Here is an 18,672-nt window from a genome sequence, read left to right on the forward strand (position 1 = left end):
ATGCTGTCCTCAAGATCCATTCACCTAGTTGCATGTCTCACAGCTTCATTCCTTCTTGCAGCTGCTGAATATTGTATGCCTACACCACAGTTCACCATTCAGTTCATCAGTGTACCCCTAGTACACCTTCATCCATTGCAAATCGTGGATACTCCCACTATAAACACCATTGTGCAAATGTCCATTTGTTTCCCTGCTCCCAGATCTTTCAAGTATATATCCCATAATGAGGTTGCAGGACTTTATGGCACCCACATGCTTAGCTTCTTGTGGAACCACCACACTGTCCTCCAGATAGGCTACTCCATTCTGCTTCCCCACCAACAGTAAGTAGGTGTATCCCTCTCTCTGTGTTGTCTCCAGCACTTGTAGCCCACTGTTTATATTTTTCCCTGCAATTTTATGGAGATATATTCACATGCCATGCAGTCATTGACAGTGTACAATCAGTTATTCACAGTACCATCATATAGTTGTGCCTTCATCACCACAATCAGCACTTGAACATATTCATTACTTCAAAAAAATTTTTTAAAAAGAATAATACAAAAGGTAAAAAAGTTGAAATACCATACAATACAATATAATAATAATGTCACACAACACCACCGCTACCAAGAATCCCATATCCCTCCCTTATATCCCCCTCTCATAGACATTTAGCTTTGGTATATTGCCTTTGTTACATTTAGTAGAAGCATATTACAATATTACTGTTAACTATAGACTCCAGTTTGCTTTGATTATATTTTTCCCTGGTACGATCCCTTTTTCAACACCTTTCAAGGTTGACATTCATTTCTTCTCCCACATGTAACAACATTTTTATATTTGTACATTTAGTCATCATCATTGACCACTCTAGGTTTCACTAAGTTATAAAGTCCCTGTCTTTATCGCCTGTCTTTCCTTCTGGTGTCATACTTGCCCCTAGCACTCCTCTTTCAGCTTTACTCACAGACATCTTTGTTCAGTGTACTTACAATTTTGTGCTACCATCACACAGTATTATGCTATCCATTTCTGGATCTACACAATCAATCCTGTTGAACATTATATACTCCTTCAGCATCAAATCCTGATCTCTATCCTCTTTCTGTCTGCTGATAACCTGTGCTCAGCTTTTGACTCTCAAAGTTTGCTCATTAATGTTAGTTCATATTAGTGAGACCACACAGTATTTGTCCTTTTGTTTCTGGCTAACTTTGCTCAAAATAATGTCCTCAAGGTTCATCCATGTTATTCTATGTTCCGTGACTTTGTTCTGTCTTACAGTTGCATAATATTCCATTGTGTGCATATACCACAGTTTGTTTATCCACTCATCTGTTGATGGACATTTGGGCTGTTTCCATCTCCTGGCAATCGTGAATAATGTTGCTATAAACATCAGTTTACAAATGTCCATTCGTATCTTAGCTTTCAGTTCCTCTGAGTATATGCTTAGTAATGGAATTGCTGGATCATATGGCAATTTTATACTTAACCTTTCTGTGGAACTGCCACGCTACCTTCCAGAGTGGCTACACCATTCTACATTCTCACCAACAATTAATAAGTGTGCCCCTTTCTCTACATCCTCTCCAGCACTTACAGTTTTCTGTGTTTTTGGATAATGGCTATTCTGATAGGTGTGAGATGATATCTCATTGTGGTTTTGATTTGCATTTCCCTAATAGCCAGTGAAATTGAGTATCTTTTCATATGTTTTTGAGCCATTTGTATTTCCTCTGAAGAAAAGTGTCTATCCATGTCTTTTGCCCATTTTTTAATTGGGTTGTTTGTCTTTCTGTGGTTGAGTTGTAAGATCTCTTCATATATTCTAGACATTAAACCCTTATCTGATATGTGGTTTCCAAATACAGTCTCCCATTGCGTAGGCTGCCTTTTTACTTTTCTGACAAAGTCCTTTGATGTACAAAAGTGTTTAATTTTGAGGAGATCCCGTTTATCTATTTTTTCTTTTATTGCTCGCGCTTTGGGTGTAAAGTCTAGGAAACCACCTCCTATCACAAGAATTTTAAGATATTGCCCTACATTTTCTTCTAAGAGCCTTATCGTCTCAGTGCTTATGTTTAGGTCTTTGATCAATTTTGAGTTAATTTTTGTATAAGGTGTGAGAAAGGAGTCATCTTTCATTATTTTGGATATGGATTTCTAGTTCTCCAAACACCATTTATTGAAGAGGTTGCTCTGTTCCAGTTCCTTTGGCTCAACTGCCTTATCAAAGATCAATTGTCTGTAGGTGAGAGGTATGTTTCTGAACACTCAATTCGATTCCATTGGTCAGTATATCTATTTTTATTCCAGTATCATGCTGTTTTGACCACTGTAGCTTTGTAGTATGTTTCAAAGGCAGGCACTGTGAGACTTCTCACTTTGTCCTTTTTCTCAAGATGTTTTTGGCTATTCCAGATACCCTGCCCTTCCAAATAAATTTGGTTATTTGTTTTTCTATTTCTGCAAATAAGTTGTTGGGATTTTAATTGGTATTGCGTTGAATCTATAAATCAGTTTAGGTAAAATTGCCATCTTAACTATATTTAGTCTTCCAGTTCATGAACACAGTATGTTCTTCCATTTATTTTGGTTTTGGTTGATATCTTTTAGCAATTTTTTGTAGTTTTTGGTGTATAGGTCTTTTATGTGAATCTGTGACTATAATAAAACCATTGACTTGTACACTTTAAAAACATTAATTACAATGGAACGTATAGTAGTCTGCCATGTATTCTTTTTTAATACATTTTTTTATTGTGAAACTTAATATATATACAGAAAAGAGATAACTTTCAAAGTACAATTTAACAAGGAGTTATAGAGCAAATTTCAAAGAATGTTTTGGGATACAATTCCACAGTTTCAGTTATTTTCTTATTGTGAAATATGATATATACAAAAGGGTGATAACTTTCAAAGTACAATTTAATGATTAACTATAGAGCAAATTTAAAAGAATGTTATGGGTTACAGTTCCACCATTTCTGTTTTTCCTTCTAGCGATCTAGTTTTCTGAGGAACTGCCAGACTGTCCTCCAGATTGGCTGTACCAATATAGAGTCCCACCAACAATGAATAAGAGTTCTAATTTCTCCACATCCTCTCCAGCATTTGTAGTTTCCTGTTTGTTTAATGGCAGCCATTCTAACTGGTGTGAGATGATACTTCACTGTGGTCTTAATTTGCATCTCCCTAATAGCTAGTGAAGATGAACATTTTTTTCATGTGTTTTTAGCCAAGATAAATGAGTTTTTATATTTGCTAAATAGTATAAGATATTTTAGAAATGTATGGCTTGGTTTTTTATCATTCTATTCTGTGCTCAAATGTCACTTTAGAGAGATTTTCCTGGCCACCCTATCTATCTAAAATATACTACCCCACCACTGTGCCCTGATCATTCTCTTTCCCCTACCTTGCTTTATTTTCTCTGCAGCTCTTATCGTGATATATATTTGTTTATTGTCTTTCCTTCCATCAGAATTTCACCTTCATGAAAGCAGAGACTATTTGCTGTTGTATTCTCACAACCTGGAATGGTGCTTGGCACAAAAGTAGCATTCAGTAAATATTTGTTGAATAAGTAAATGATTTCTCTGTTATCAATTTTAATTCCTTATAAACTGGCAAGAAAATGAAGGTTAGCAACAAAAATTTTACATGTTTAAAGGAAGCTTATTTTTTGACTAAACTATAATGTAATAAACATACATTATGTAAACCATGTTCTGTATAATGCATTTATTTTTTTCTAAATAAGAAAGTGACTTAGGGTCTATAATGGATACAGAAAAGTTACTATACATTCAATTTTTTTTCCGAGATTTCCTTTGATAGTTTCAAAATTTTGGAATTTTATATATTTTCCAGTCATATTAGAGGGTTATTTTGGGGTTCCCCAAGACCACTAACATGTTCGGTGATTCTCTCTAGGAAGATTCTCAGGATTCAGCATAGCTGTACTTGTGGCTAAAGTTTATTATAGTGAAAGTAGATACGACAGGATCAGCAAGGGGAAAAGACACCATCGAAGTCAGGAGAAATCCATGTAAGGGCTTTTGATGTTCTCTTCCTCCTGTGAGGGTACATACCGAGTGTGCTCCTTTCTTCAGCAGTGAAAATTACAGCAGCATGTGTGCAGTGTTTTTGCCCAGAGAAACCCATGAGACTCAGCTCCCCAAATTTTATTGTGGGCTCATCACATAGGCATCCTCTGCCTAGCAAGTACCAAAATTCCAGACGTCTCGACACCTAGAAGGAAGCAGGTGTTCAATATAAATCACATTGTGTGTACAGAACAGTCTAGGAACAGTAATGGCCCTTATCAGTTAGAGAACTGAGGAACCACTTGGAAAGCAAAGTTCCCAGACACCAGCCAAGGGCTAACCTTACATGCAGATCCTTCTAAAGATAACAGCCTCAAGCCTGCTATTCTAACTCTTTAACGCATAAAGGAAAAATACATGATGTACCATTTTAGGTGCAAGATTGGCCATCATATTTAAGTTCTTCCCCTGAAGATGAATCTGAGACTGAGACTCACCATTGAGTTGCTGACAATAGATTTCAAGGAATTTTGAGAAAAGGGGGGCTTTATGTTTAAAGTAGTTCTCCCTGAATAAAATAGATTCCCACTACAGTAATTCCTAGGAATAGCCTTGCTCTGTCTGCTGTGTCCTTTGGTTGCAGGATCAAAGCTGCTGTCCCAAGCATCAAATTCTGCTTGGACAGTGGAGCCAAGTCAGTTGTTCTTATGAGCCACCTGGGCCGGCCTGATGGTGTCCCCATGCCTGAGAAATACTCCTTGGAGCCAGTTGCCGTAGAACTCAGATCTCTGCTGGGCAAGTAAGTGCCAAGCTCTGATGCTGGTGGATGCTGATAAGAGATGTTGTCAAACATGCTGTTACTGGTTGTTAACTTTCAGACTTCTCAAGGCTTTCTATCTCTTGCTCTCCCCAGGGATGTTCTGTTTTTGAAAGACTGCATGGGCCCAGAAGTGGAGAAAGTCTGTGCTGACCCAGCTGCTGGTTCTGTGATCCTGCTGGAGAACCTCCGCTTTCATGTGGAGGAAGAAGGAAAGGGAAAAGATGCTTCTGGCAACAAGGTAGGACCTATGATTTTGATATTATTATTGGGAGTGAAGGGGTGAGACTGTAAGAGACTGTGATTGAAGAATAGAAACAGCTCATTTTTCTACCTTAAAAGACCTTTTTAGTTGAAGTGTAACATATATATATATAAATGTACAAATTATAAGTATACAGCTCAATAAATTATACAAAGTAAACACATCTGTGTAACCACCACTGAGGTCAAGGAATAGAATATTACCAGCACCCCAGAAGCTCTCCTCATGCTCAACTACCTTTGGAAAATATGTGAATACCATTTGGGTGTAAGACTATTCAGTGAGTAGGCTGCTTTTTGATTATCCCTTTGTTATATACCTGGCCTAAGATACATGAGGATTTTTTTCTGACAGTATGATATAATCACATCAGAAGGGTAAGCTGTGATTCCCAAGTGCTGAGTGCAGACATTCAGTGTGGTTGTGGGGGTAAGTGTCCATGTTACATAACGCGTTCATCCAGCAGATCCCAAATAGTTTCATATTCTTTTATTTGTTTGTAACTCAGGGTTGGAAGAATTTTTCTAAGTAATAGGCCATGGTTTGTTATGGAAGGACAGTCTGTATTCTTATTTGGAAGAGGAATTGGCTTGTAGCTTGAGCTTTGTACTTTTAAAACAATACACTAAATTTGGTATGATTGGGAGTTTTTTTTTTTTTTTTTTTTTTTTTTTTTGGGAGTTTCTTGTAAAAGAATTATCTCAGCAGAAAATATTGTACTTTCCTAAGTCAGGTGGAAAGGGACTACATGGAACATTGATTGTACTTAGGAAAACAATAGTCTTGATGATATTGCCTTAGATTTAAGGCATTTTTCTTAAGACATGTAAACCATTTTCCTTTGAATCTTCTTTAAGATGAGGTTCAGGTATCATTCTCATTTTATAGATAATCAAACTTAAGTCTCAGAAAGGCAGTTAACTTGACTAAATTTAGAGGGAGTGGTGCTGGTGCTGGGCTTTATAAGAAGGCTCAGTCCATTAATTCAGCAGTTTTTTTCTGTAAAGGGCCACATGGTAAATACTTTAGGCTTTGAGGGCCATAGAGTCTTGGTGCAATAGTGTATAGTCTCTGTTGGGACTACTCAACTCTGCCCTTTTAGTGCAAAAGCAGCCATAGACAACCCACAATACATTACTATGACCTGGCAACCAGAATTCAAATATTAAATGATAAAGCTGGTTCTTTGAGCATGATTCTGAGTTTGATTTTGAGTTTGCCAAATGGCTAGAAGGGAAGCTGAAGACACTTTTTAGTACTTTCAACTCTTAAGGGCTTTACTATCTTGGGGAACAGGATGCTGTGAGGCTATTATCTCAATCTCCTGCTGTACTTCTGACATTTCTTAAGGTCATTGGGAGTGCCTGCTTTCAAGCGATTTCTTTTCTTAGCACCACAGGCCCTGGTCTTGCTATGGTAGTAGGAGTAAAATGCTGACCTAAAGTTTGGTGCCCTTTTAAGCTGAAATTCAAGATGCACAAACTTTAGAGCTTAGAAATAGCAAGAGGCAAATGACAAACTGAGGCAGAAATGATGAACTGACCATGCTAGTCTGTCTTCTTAGTTAATTAACATTACATTTAGTGCCCAAATGGCTTTCAATAACTGAAATTACAGGAGCCAGTCATAAGTTCAAACTAAGGACATAAATTTTTCCTTTATCCAGAGTCTCGCATTGGTCTTCTGGTAGCATTCTCTTCCTTCTAGTTATTGGCAGATTATAAATAAGAAACAAGTTCTGATTATTGTTATTTTTATAGTATCCTTTTCATAAAAAGTTTTCAATTTACCCCATGTTTCTCTCAAAGAATTCTTAAATAGCAGGGTTATCATGTCTTTTTGGTAGATGGGAAAATTTCAGGGACAGAGAGACTTGCCAAACTATCAGAGCTGGGCCTAGAATCTGGGTCTCTGACATTTGTGCAATGTTGTCATTACTACAGGTGTCATCTTCCAGTGACCAGTGGCAGATGATATTCCATTCTAGAGAAATTATAGGGGCTCTATAGTTCTGTAGGTCATGTTTGATTTCTTTTAGCAGTTTCTTGTAGTTTTCTCTGTATAGGTCTTTTGTGGCCTTGGTTAAGTTTGTTCTTAAATACTTGATTCTTTTGGTTGCTATTGTAAATGGAATTTTTTTTATTTCCTCCTGTTGCTCATTACTTGTGCACAGAAACACTACTAATTTTTGGTTGTTGATCTTGTAGCCTGCCACTTTGCTGTATTCATTGATTAGCTCTAGTAGCTTTGCTGTAGATTTTTTTGGATTTTCCACATATAGAACCATGTCATCTGCATGTCATCTGCAAACAGTGAAAATTTTACTTCTTCCTTTCCAATTTGGATACCTTTTATTTCTTTTTCTTTAGCTAGCACTTCCAGCACAATGTGGAATAACAATGGTGATAGTGGGCATCCCTGTCTTGTTCCTGATCTTAGAGGGAAAGCTTTCAATATCTCCCCATTGAGTACAATGTTAGCTCTGTGTTTTTCATATATTGCCTTTATCATATTGAGAAAATTCCCTTCTATTCCTGTCTTTGAATTGTTTTCATCAAGAAAGGATGTTGAGTTTTGTCAAATGCCTTTTCTGCATTGATTGACATGATCATGTGGTTCTTCTGCTTTGATTTATTGCTGTGCTATATTACATTAATTGGTTTTCTTGTGTTGAACCAGCCTTGCATACCTGGAATAAACCCCACCTGACTGTGGTGTATAATTCTTTTAATGTGCTGCTGGTTTCGATATTCAAGTATTTTTTTTTTTCAGGATTTTGCATCTATATTCATTAAATAGATTGATCTATAATTTTCTTTTTTTGTAGTATCTTTGTCTGATTTTGGTATTAGGGTGATGTTGGCTTAATAGAATGAGTTGGATAGCTTTCCCTCCTCTTCATTTTTTTGAAGAGTTTGAGCCGAATTGGTTATAATTAATTCTTGAATGCTTGGTAGAATTCACATATGAAGCCACCTGGCCCTGGGCTTTTCTTTTTTTGGAGCTTTTTGATGACTGACTCAATCTCTTTACATTTGTTTGTTTTGTTGAGGTCGTCTATTTCTTCGTGGGTAAATGTTGGTTGTTTATGCTTTCCTTCAAAATTGTCCATTTCTTCTTAGTTTTCTGCTTTATTAGCATATAGTTGCTCATGGTATCTTCTCATATCTCCTATATTTCTGCAGGGTCTGCAGTTATGTTTCCTTTCCTGATCCTTATTTATTTACGTCTGCTCTCTCTTTTTTTATTTATTAGCTAGCTCGGGGTCCATTAATTTTGATGATTTTCTCAAAGAATCAACCTCTGGTTTTTTTATTCTCTCTATTGTTTTCCTGTTCTCAATTTCATTTATTTCTGCTCTAACCTTTATTTATTTCCTTCTGTTTGCTTTGGGGTTAGTTTACTGTTCTTTCTCTAGTTCCTCCAGGTGAGCAGTTTATGCCTCAATTTTTTCTCTTCTCTTTTAATATAGGCATTTAGGGCAATAAATTTCCGTCGCAGCACCACTTTTGCTGCATCCCATACTTTTTGATATGTTGTATTTTCATTTGCCTCGAGGTATTTTCTAATTTCTCTTGTAATTTCTTCCTTTACTCACTGGTTGTCTAAGAGGGTGTTATTTAATCTCCATATATCTGTGAATTTTCCGACTTTCTGCCTGTCACTGATTTCCAACTTCATTCCATTGTGATCTGAGAAGGTGTTTTGTATAACATCAGTTTTTTTAAATTTGTTGAGACTTGCTTTGTGACCCAACTTCTGGTTTATCTTAGAGAATGATCCATGAGCACTTGAGGACAATGTGTATCCTGCTGTTGTGGGGTGTAGTGTTCTGTAAATGTCAAGTATAGATCATTTATCATACAATTCAACATCTCTGTTTCCTTATTGATGCTCTGTCTAGATGTTCTGTCCATTGATGAGAATGGTGTATTGAAGTCTCCAACTATTATTGTAGAGGTATCCACTTCTCCATTCAGTGTTGTCAGTGTTTGCCTCATGTATTTCGGGGCACTCTAATTTGTGAATAGATATTTATGATTGTTATATTTAATTGATTGCAGTCTTTAATTTTAGCATTACTGTCTGTGCATTCTTTGGGTCATTAATTAGAGGAAAGCCTAATTCACCTCCTTGGTACATAGGAGGATGGCAGTGTGTAGTGACTAAAATGAGCATCTGTTCTGTGCTGTGTACTTTTCTGTTCCATGTCTCCCTTCATTTGGCTTGCTTCCTGCGCATCTTTTCTTAGTCTCCTGCCAGAGATTCTGCTTTGTTCACCCTTGCCAACCTCCTTTATGTTCTCTTTGGGGGATCCCTAGATGGTGAGCTGACATTTCAAAGCCTTATTTTCACTTCTACTTTTTTCTTCCTCTCTTTTTGACTATATTTTCTTGTTTTCTCAGTTTTTCCCTTCCAGGGAAGGCTATAAAATACTCCCTTTTAACCAATATAAAATCTTTCTGAAGTCCTTAAATTGAGTAGGAGCCTTTTCTGTTCTCATGTTTCCATTTGCCTCCTCTGTGCTAGCCTCCCTTGTTGCTTTTATGAGGAATGTGTTTGAGGACCTCTTTTCCCCTTGAAGAAAGGCCTTGGTAGCCTCCAGCTTGTGAGTCAAGAAATACTAACTTTTACAAGGAGCATATGTTAAATTGAGGAAATGAGTCAAGATAAGGAAAGGTAGGTGTAATCAGAATCTTGTCCTAGGAGATGGTTGAGGCCAGTGGGATGTGGTTAGAGGTTAAGCCATGGCTCAGGAGTCTTAGGTTTCCAATTTGAGGAAAGATGTAGGAGAGTAGAAACATGCAGAAACAATTAAAAAAAAAACCTAAAGCATTTTGAAGCAAGAACAGATCCTGTTAGTTGTAAAAATTGCTGTCCTATGAACTTTGGATCTTTAGAGATATTCAAAAGGACTCCTGGTGATACGAAAAGATTTTACAATTGTTTTTAGAACCATCAACATTTCCTGTGTTTTTTTTTTCTTTTTCATTTTTTGTTTTTCTCTGCAGGTTAAAGCAGAGCCAGCCAAAATAGAAGCTTTCCGGGCTTCTCTTTCCAAGTTAGGGGATGTCTATGTCAATGATGCATTTGGCACTGCTCACCGAGCCCACAGGTACCGAGAGTGCTGTCCACCGTTTGGCGGAGAGCAGTATATTCGTCTGTTGACTTGAACAGCCCAAACTCTGGTTTGCTTTTGGAGATCTGTAATGTATTGAGATCCTTTGAGCTTCTATCTCTAATTGGGGCTACTACTGTGGCTCTTGTTGAGTATCCCTAATCTGAAGAGGAAATAAAAGTAAAAAATTTTAGGAATTGTGGAGCTGTTCAGTAGGGCATGCTAGTCTTCAAGAAAAGGTTGTGCTTTCTCACTTTGGATATTTTGTGTAGAGTTATCCCTTTACAAATGTTATAAGATCAGAATCTTACACTAACAGTAGGAAGCACATACAGGAATGGAATTCTCTCCTTTTGTTATCAACTGGCTGTTTACTTACTGTAATTAAACACAGCCTGCTGAAACTATTAATTAGGCTTCTTAAAGTCTACCTGAGGTCATTGCTTTTTAGTTGTTCCCTTGACCCTGCACTATTAGTCAACAACTTGATCTTGTACCTAAGTGTTTTCCTGGAGTCTCAGTGGTTTCCTGGAGTCTCAGAAGTCTTTCAGGGATAAGGAGTTGGCCTCTAGGACTCAGAGAGATGATAAGGATTGATTGGAATCTGAATGTCTTTGGTCTTTTCTAGCTCCATGGTGGGAGTGAATCTGCCTCAGAAAGCGGGTGGTTTCTTGATGAAGAAGGAGCTGAATTACTTTGCCAAGGCCTTGGAGAATCCCGAGCGACCCTTCTTGGCCATCCTGGGCGGGTATGAAAAACTTTTAAAATAATGCTTTTAAGTAGCATGTTTGCCTGATAGTAGGCCATAACTTGGGTTGTTTATCACCAGCAAAATCAAACTGGGTAATGGAGGAAAATTTAATAAAGTGATTATTTACAAAGGTGTTGGTAGGATTTAGGGAAACAAAAAGGGACAGGACAATAATCTGGGGCTAGCATTAGCCATCACCACCCCTAGGCCTGAAGGGTAAGAGGAAGGGAATAGTTACCAGAATCCAGAGAGGGTAGTTGTGTGGAGAGGGTCCTCTGGCAGGAACTAGCCTTTGGTCAAGGGACCTAGCCAAGGCATGGTTTTCTAGTAGGGAGGGAGCCAGGGAAGTAAATACTCTGAACTCCCTCTGATCTCTTACTGATGTACCCCTCTATCTCCAATTGGCTGAAACCCAACCTGAAGCCAGAAGGCAAAGGGATCCTGTTAATGTAGTCCATGCAGGTCAGCCTCCTGGGATGAGAACAGGGTGGATGAAGGGTAGAAAATGGTTCTTGAGGGAAGAATGGAAAAGATCCACCACAGGTGGTCATTTAACAGTTTTGAAGAGCTGGATCCTTTCACATACATACAGTGTGACAAAGTATAACTATAAAAAACCTCCTCAGCTTAAAATATCATTTAAACCTCATTTTTCTAGATCATACATCCATTTTATTTATTTTTTCTTTTCTCCCATGGGGAAAGGTACCATGTGTGTGATGGTATTGTAAGAGCTTGGTTAAAACTAGAAATTTCAGATTTGTGAGTTGAGAGGCTAGCAGATAAATCTTAGAGACAGGGAGCTGGAAATGCTTAGAAGAGTGAGCTACTTCCTGTAACCTGGCATGGCTATATAGGTGGCAGCATCTATGGCTGGAGGTCCCTGACTCTTCTATGAGAAGGTTTCTGTTCCATGGAACTGAACACACTCAGCATTTCCCTATGAAAATTGATTCTGAAGTTGGGTGTCAATCTCGGGTAACATAGTTGCCCTCCAGGCTTTGTGAGCCCAGTTTCAGGGCCCTAAAAAAAATTCTGGTGGGTACAGGTTGTTATTTGTGTCTCATTCTTGTAAAATGGTATGTTCCCAGAAGCATTTCTCTCCCCAGTGCACTGTGTTATAAAAGATCAGACTGATCTTTGCTTCCCTTGAGACTAGGATTTGAGCTATCTGGCTTTGTTCTCCAACCTTCTGTAGGCCTGGAATATGGGAGTGAGTGCCACTTAGTGGTTATGGTTTAGTTTTAGACACATCCTGAAATAGTTGTTTGGGGGATGTTGGTGTGGAGATTTTTTGCCACCTTCCTGCAGTGTAGTCTCCCTAGCCCAATAACAAATTTTTGAAAATTTTACATTAAAAATACTTTATTGTGGAAATATTCAACCATGAACAGAAGTCAAGAGAATAGTATAGTAAATTCCCAGGTACCCATTACCTTGTTTCAACGATTATTGATGCTTTTGCCAATCTTGTTTCATCTGTACCCCTAACCTTTTATTGTCAGTAATATTTTAAAGCAAGCCTTGGACATCATATAATTTCACTCCTATTACTAGTGTGTGCATCTCTTTACTGATAAAGGAGATTTCTTTGAAATAACCACCATGTTACACCTAACCTAATTCAACAGTTTTGTTAATATCATCTAATACCCATATTCAGTCATTCTCGATTGTCATAAAAATATCTTTATTTAGTGGGTTGGTTTGAATCAGGATCCAGACAAAGTACACGCATTGCATTTAGTTGTTACATATCTTTTATTCTATAATAGTCCCATCTTCCTTATTATTTTCATTCCATTTTTTTGTTGAAGGAATTGGGGCATTTGAGCTGTAGAATATCCCACATTCTTTAGGAGAGGCTTCCCTTTCTTCCTTTTAATATATCTCTATATCTTTTTTTTAAACGGATTATCCATTCTTATCCTTAGTGTGGTTATCAGTCTTTACAAGTGAAATAAACGGACTCTTGCCATCCATTCTCCCAAATCACTGTTACTTCATACCTCCATTTCACATATTAGCATAGGACCTCTCACAGGATGGGCACGATATTGTTTATTGAATAAAATGGTAAATTGACAGTCCCAAGGTGATTTGTCCATTTAAGTAGGATTTCAATATATGGGAAAGTTTATGGAAGACAAGCTATTACTTATGTGAGGGGCTTAAAGGTTGGGCTTCAAGTAAATTAGTTTAGTTTGGATATTTTTCTCTCACAGCAAGGTGAAAGGTATATCTATATTTATAGTTTTATTCCCCTCTACTGGAATATAAAATCCAAAAGGATAGGATCTTTGTTTTGCCCAACCTGAACAGTGCTTTGTACAGAGTAGGTACTCAATAAATGTGTCAAATTAAATGGTCCAACAGAATAATAAAATAAATGTCCCCATAAAGCAAATGTCCCAGCAATGTGAGCTTAGTCCTAAGGGTCTGAATGTAAACTGGGAATATCTGTCTATTCTAGCTCAGTGTATACCCATTTGGTATATAGTCTGAACCCTGTTCTAGGGTTAGGACAATTATAAGTGGGCTCAGGGATCCTGGGCACAGTTGGCAATCTTGGCCCTCTGAATTTTGGGGAGACAAAACAGATCTTTTTGGAATCCATAGTTTTTTTACACAAGAGTAGATCTTAAAAGCCCTTCTTGGTCTGGAGCTACACCTTAAAAGGATTTCTTAGAATTGCTTGACCTTTTAGGTTGGAGGAACAGAGCAAAGCTAGCCAGTACTTTTGCCACTTTGTGAGACATTTCTCTGTACCTGTGCCTTGATAGAAAGACTCAGGCTCTATGTAATATCACTTTTGTAGTCTATTGTTTGTCCTTTTGATGATGATTCTGCTTTCCCTTCTAGAGCTAAAGTTGCAGACAAGATTCAGCTGATCAGTAATATGCTGGACAAAGTCAATGAAATGATTATTGGTGGTGGAATGGCTTTTACCTTCCTCAAGGTGCTCAACAACATGGAGGTAGGAAACCAATGACAAGTGAGTGTGAAATAGCTCTTCATGATAAATAGCAGGTTGTGTAATTTTAAAAAGAAAACCGTCTTCCGACATGAGCCCTAAAAACTCCCCATACTTTAATTTTGGTGAGTTTTCTTTTGTTTTTGTTTTGTTATTTTTCTTTTGTCTTTGCATTGTCCTTTTCCATTCTGTTCCGTTCCTTTCTGCTTTCCTGTTCTTAGTATAGAGGCTTACCTTCTTTATCTTGGCTCCTCTGTGTAGATTGGCACTTCTCTGTTTGATGAAGAGGGAGCCAAGATTGTCAAAGACCTAATGTCCAAAGCTGAGAAGAATGGTGTGAAGATTACCTTGCCTGTTGACTTTGTCACTGCTGACAAGTTTGATGAGAATGCCAAAACTGGCCAGGCGACTGTGACCTCTGGCATACCTGCTGGCTGGATGGTGAGTTAGTTGGGTGGTTTGTATTGTGAGGAAACAGAAATTTACATTCATTCATTCAACCAGTAAGCATTTTTAAAAAATACTCTCTAATTTTTGGAGAGGGCTCCAAATATTAAAGTGAGGGTCCTCCTTGTGGGAGAATCCACAGGAGAAAAGCAGTAGTATCAGATGGCTGCTGTCTTCACCAGTAATGAGGGTCAAAACCATTTTTTTTTTTGTTTCTTCATCCATAATGTTTATTAACTACTTACTATATGCTGGGTTATAAGTACTTTCATGGCTTGAGCTGCGCTGGATTATGTTGCTACCTAGAAATATATATAAGAAATCCTTCTTATATGAAAACATTAAAATAGTAGAAGTATACTGATTGTGACCAGGGGAAAATGTATATGTATATATTAAACAGTAAATAGTTGATTTTAGTGTTCAACAAAAGCTACATATTATCATTTAATAGCTGTATAAATTGTATCCTGCTGATACACTTGTTTGCTTACTCATTTTCCTTTAGTTAGGCATTTGGATTTTATTTAATTCAGTGTTTTTCAAAGTATTATCCCAAGATCTGCAGCATCAGCATCATTTTGAAATTTGTTAAAATGCAAGTTCTTGGACCTACTGAATCAGAAACTTTGGGCGTGACTTGTGTTAAAGACTAAAGGGTATCTTTTGGTTCTAATAGAAACTCTAATATTTACCCTTGAGTTCTATTCTTGGTGGAGGTGGTGGTATGTGCTCCTCCCAAGTAGTTTTTCAAGGTAGCTCATCTTTCTTTTAACTTTACCCCTTAGGGCTTGGACTGTGGTCCTGAGAGCAGCAAGAAGTATGCCGAGGCTGTCACAAGGGCTAAGCAGATTGTGTGGAATGGACCTGTGGGGGTATTTGAATGGGAAGCTTTTGCCCGAGGAACCAAAGCCCTCATGGATGAGGTGGTAAAAGCCACTTCCAGGGGCTGCATCACCATCATAGGTAAGGGACATGTATGAAGAGCTGGCAGAATTCTGATAAGAGGAAAGTAGAAAGGAAATGGTTAACTTCTCCCGAGGTAAATCTTGAGAGATAAACAGGCGTGTAATTCATGGAGGAGCCTCTTGGGATGGAGTTGAGGGTTCATCAGCTACTTTTTGGACTTGAGAACACACTACCTCATAATCTTTTATGTCTTTCTCACTTTCCTTTCCTTTTTTACCTGGCCTTCATCCACCAGGTGGTGGAGACACTGCCACTTGCTGTGCCAAATGGAACACAGAGGATAAAGTCAGCCATGTCAGCACTGGGGGTGGTGCCAGTCTAGAGCTCCTGGAAGGTGAGGTTCTACCCTTTCTTTTGTCCTGCTTGTTTGGGGGTGGGAGAGGAGTGTGCAGTGAGAGTGATAGATGGGTAGAAAGGAGTGGAAAAAGTTATGTAGATTTTTCAAAGAAGTTTGGTAGTTTTTTCAGTAGTAGTCATTATTAGCGGGATAGTGCAAATGGAGAGACTTGAAATAAAGTTCTTGGCATCCATTGAAGGTGGGGAGGGGCAGATAGGAAAATTATTCTCAAGGCACTCTAATTATTCACACTTTAGTAGACCTGGGATCCAAAATGCAAAATGCAAAAGTTACCCAACTCCTGGCCATGCATCCTAAAGAAGAGCTGTCATGTTATTGGGAAGATAGAAGGGGGCAAATTTGGCTTGGTGGGCCCTGTAGTAATTCTGTCTCCATGTGTGTTCTCTCAAAAACAGGTAAAGTCCTTCCTGGAGTGGATGCTCTCAGCAGTGTTTAGTGCTTTCCTGCCTTTTGGTTCCTGTGTATAGCCCCGAAGTCAACTTAGTGCTTTCTGCATTGCCACTTGGCATTAGCTAACATCTTCCCTTACATCAAGATTCAGCTAGTGGCCAAAAGACACAGCACCAGGAACCCTTAAACAGCTGCACAGCATCTCAGATCGTCTTTACTGCACCCTGGATTTGCCTGCATTCTTTACAATCCCATTTGAATTTCTTAGTGACTAAACCATTGTGGCTTTCTAGAGTGTGTATATTTATATTTTGCCTGCTAAAAGAAAGTTATGTTAGCCTGGTTCTCTTTTTGAAGTAGTTTAGTTTGATTAGCTTTGTCACCATTTCTGTAACTGTGCATGGAAACAAGATGAAATTCCAGTTGCAGGTAGGGAGGGGACAAAGTTGATGATCTATAAATAAATAAAAGTAACCATTTAAACTGGGATTTTTCCTGTCATGTTTTGTTAGGAAGGGTGAGAACAGAATCTTGAAGGGATCTAATCATCTACATTTCTGAATGCAAGAAATGGGACAGCAGTTAGTGGGGGTGGGGTGGAGAGATTAGATAAATGATATTCTTTATTGAGGGCCTACTTTATGTCAGACATTATGCTAGGTACTTTATTTTTTTGAAATTCAATTTTATTGAGATATATTCACATACCATACAGTCATCCACAGTACAATCAACTGTTCACAGTCCCATCATATAGTTTTTTGCATTCATCACCAAAATCAATTTTTGAACATTTTCCTTACTCCAAAAAAAGAATAAAAATCAAAGTAAAAAAGAACACCCAAAACATTCCATCCCCCTCATCCCACCCTATTTTTCATTTAGTTTTTGTCCCCATTTTTCTACTCGTCTGTCCATACAGTATATAAAATGAGTGGGAGCCACAAAGTTTTCACTAGCACATAGTCACACCCTGTAAGCTACATAGTTATACAATCGTCTTCAAGAATCAAGGCTACTGGGTTGCAGTTCAACATTTTCAGGTATTTCCTTCTAGCTATTCCAGTACACTAAAAACTAAAAAGGGATATCTATATAGCACATAAGAATGCCCTCCAGAGTGACTTCTTGACTCCATTTGAAATCTCTCAGCCACTGAAACTTGATTTTGTTTCACTTCTTTTGTCCCTTTTGGTCAAGAAGATTTTCTCAATCCCACGATACTGGGTCTAGGCTCATCCCGGGGAGTCATGTCCCATGTTGTCAGGGAGATTTATACCCCTGGGAGTTAGGTCCCACATAGGGGGGAGGGCAGTGAGATCACCTTCTGAGTGGACTTAGAGAGGCCACATCTGAGCAACAAAGAGGTTCTCTGGGGGTGACTCTTAGGCACAATTATAAGTAGGCCTAGTCTCTCTTTTGCAGTAACAAGCTTCACAAGGACACACCCCAAGATTGAGGGCTCAGCCCACTAAATTGGTAGTTTTCAGTTTGTGAGAATACCAGTAATAACCCAGAAACATGGAGGTAAATACCAGAATACAGGCTTATAACAACCCATTCCTCAGTCATAAATTCCCACTCCCCAGAAGTGACCACTTTCAACTCTTTATTCTGGTGTTTACCTTCATGTTTCTAAGTAATATGCTTATTCTGTTAACTTTTTTTTTCTTTTAAGGTATCTACTACTTTCCTACCACGGAAGATTTAGCTTTCTTACAATCTCCATTGCACATATACTTCCCCTTCCTCATTCTCTCATTATAGTTGTGTCATTATTAAATTATAGACTAGATTAACAGTCTGTTATGATTATAAATATTATTCACAGCTTTGTTATATAGTATACTATGATTATATTTGTAAATTTTTAATTTTCTTTGGAGTTAAGTTTTTTTTAAATAATTTTCTTATTTTCTGTGTACCTGTTACTGATTTATTCCTATACCTGCCAGAAGTCTAAATGTCTTAATATATTCAAACGTCAGGCAATCTCTTTTTATTGAAGACTTCCCTCTGAGTCCTCTGCACTCCTCCAATTTGTACTGGCTGCCCTCTAGGTTTGCTGTACAGCTGTTGCTCTGGGATTTTCTGTATCCCATATGGGGTTCCTTTCATGTGTGTCAGACCCACATTTTCCTGGATCCCTTTTTTCCCTCTTGGTTTATTCTCATTTTTGTGGAACACAAACCTCTGCTAGCTTCCTAAGAAAGGGAGGTGAATTTTTCAAAACCTTTTGTGTTCAAAAATGTCTGTATTAAACTCTTATCCTTGATAGCTATTTTGACTAGAATTTTAGCCTGGATATCACTTTCTCAGACTTGAAGATATTACATCGTTGTCACAATTGAGAATCTAATGCCATTCTGATTCTTTTATTGTCCTTTCCATTTTTCCCTTTCAATCTCTTTCCTGTCATTTTAATGGGGTTTGGGAGATAGCAGAGGTAAGCATGGGATTTTGAAACACTGTGTTTAACTAGAAATTCTGTGCTGGGCATTTATTTTATATGCAAAATATGTATTTCACTTTTATG

General features: G+C 37.9%; 1 protein-coding gene across 1 annotated transcript in view; it reads left to right on the forward strand.

The window, feature by feature from the left end:
• PGK1 (phosphoglycerate kinase 1) overlaps nucleotides 1-16,625 on the forward strand; it is a 28,790-nt gene extending 12,165 nt beyond the window's left edge. The window contains exons 3-11 of the mRNA XM_037821566.1: nucleotides 4,690-4,845; nucleotides 4,960-5,104; nucleotides 10,141-10,244; nucleotides 10,876-10,995; nucleotides 13,861-13,975; nucleotides 14,234-14,413; nucleotides 15,208-15,385; nucleotides 15,624-15,722; nucleotides 16,142-16,625. Of these exons, the coding sequence (XP_037677494.1) occupies nucleotides 4,690-4,845; nucleotides 4,960-5,104; nucleotides 10,141-10,244; nucleotides 10,876-10,995; nucleotides 13,861-13,975; nucleotides 14,234-14,413; nucleotides 15,208-15,385; nucleotides 15,624-15,722; nucleotides 16,142-16,182 (1,138 nt within the window). The 3' untranslated portion in view covers nucleotides 16,183-16,625. The remainder of the gene's footprint in view (nucleotides 1-4,689; nucleotides 4,846-4,959; nucleotides 5,105-10,140; nucleotides 10,245-10,875; nucleotides 10,996-13,860; nucleotides 13,976-14,233; nucleotides 14,414-15,207; nucleotides 15,386-15,623; nucleotides 15,723-16,141) is intronic.
• The last annotated feature ends 2,047 nt before the right edge of the window (nucleotides 16,626-18,672 follow it).

This window comes from Choloepus didactylus, chromosome X (assembly GCF_015220235.1).
Source record: "Choloepus didactylus isolate mChoDid1 chromosome X, mChoDid1.pri, whole genome shotgun sequence".
Lineage (NCBI taxonomy): Eukaryota > Metazoa > Chordata > Mammalia > Pilosa > Megalonychidae > Choloepus > Choloepus didactylus.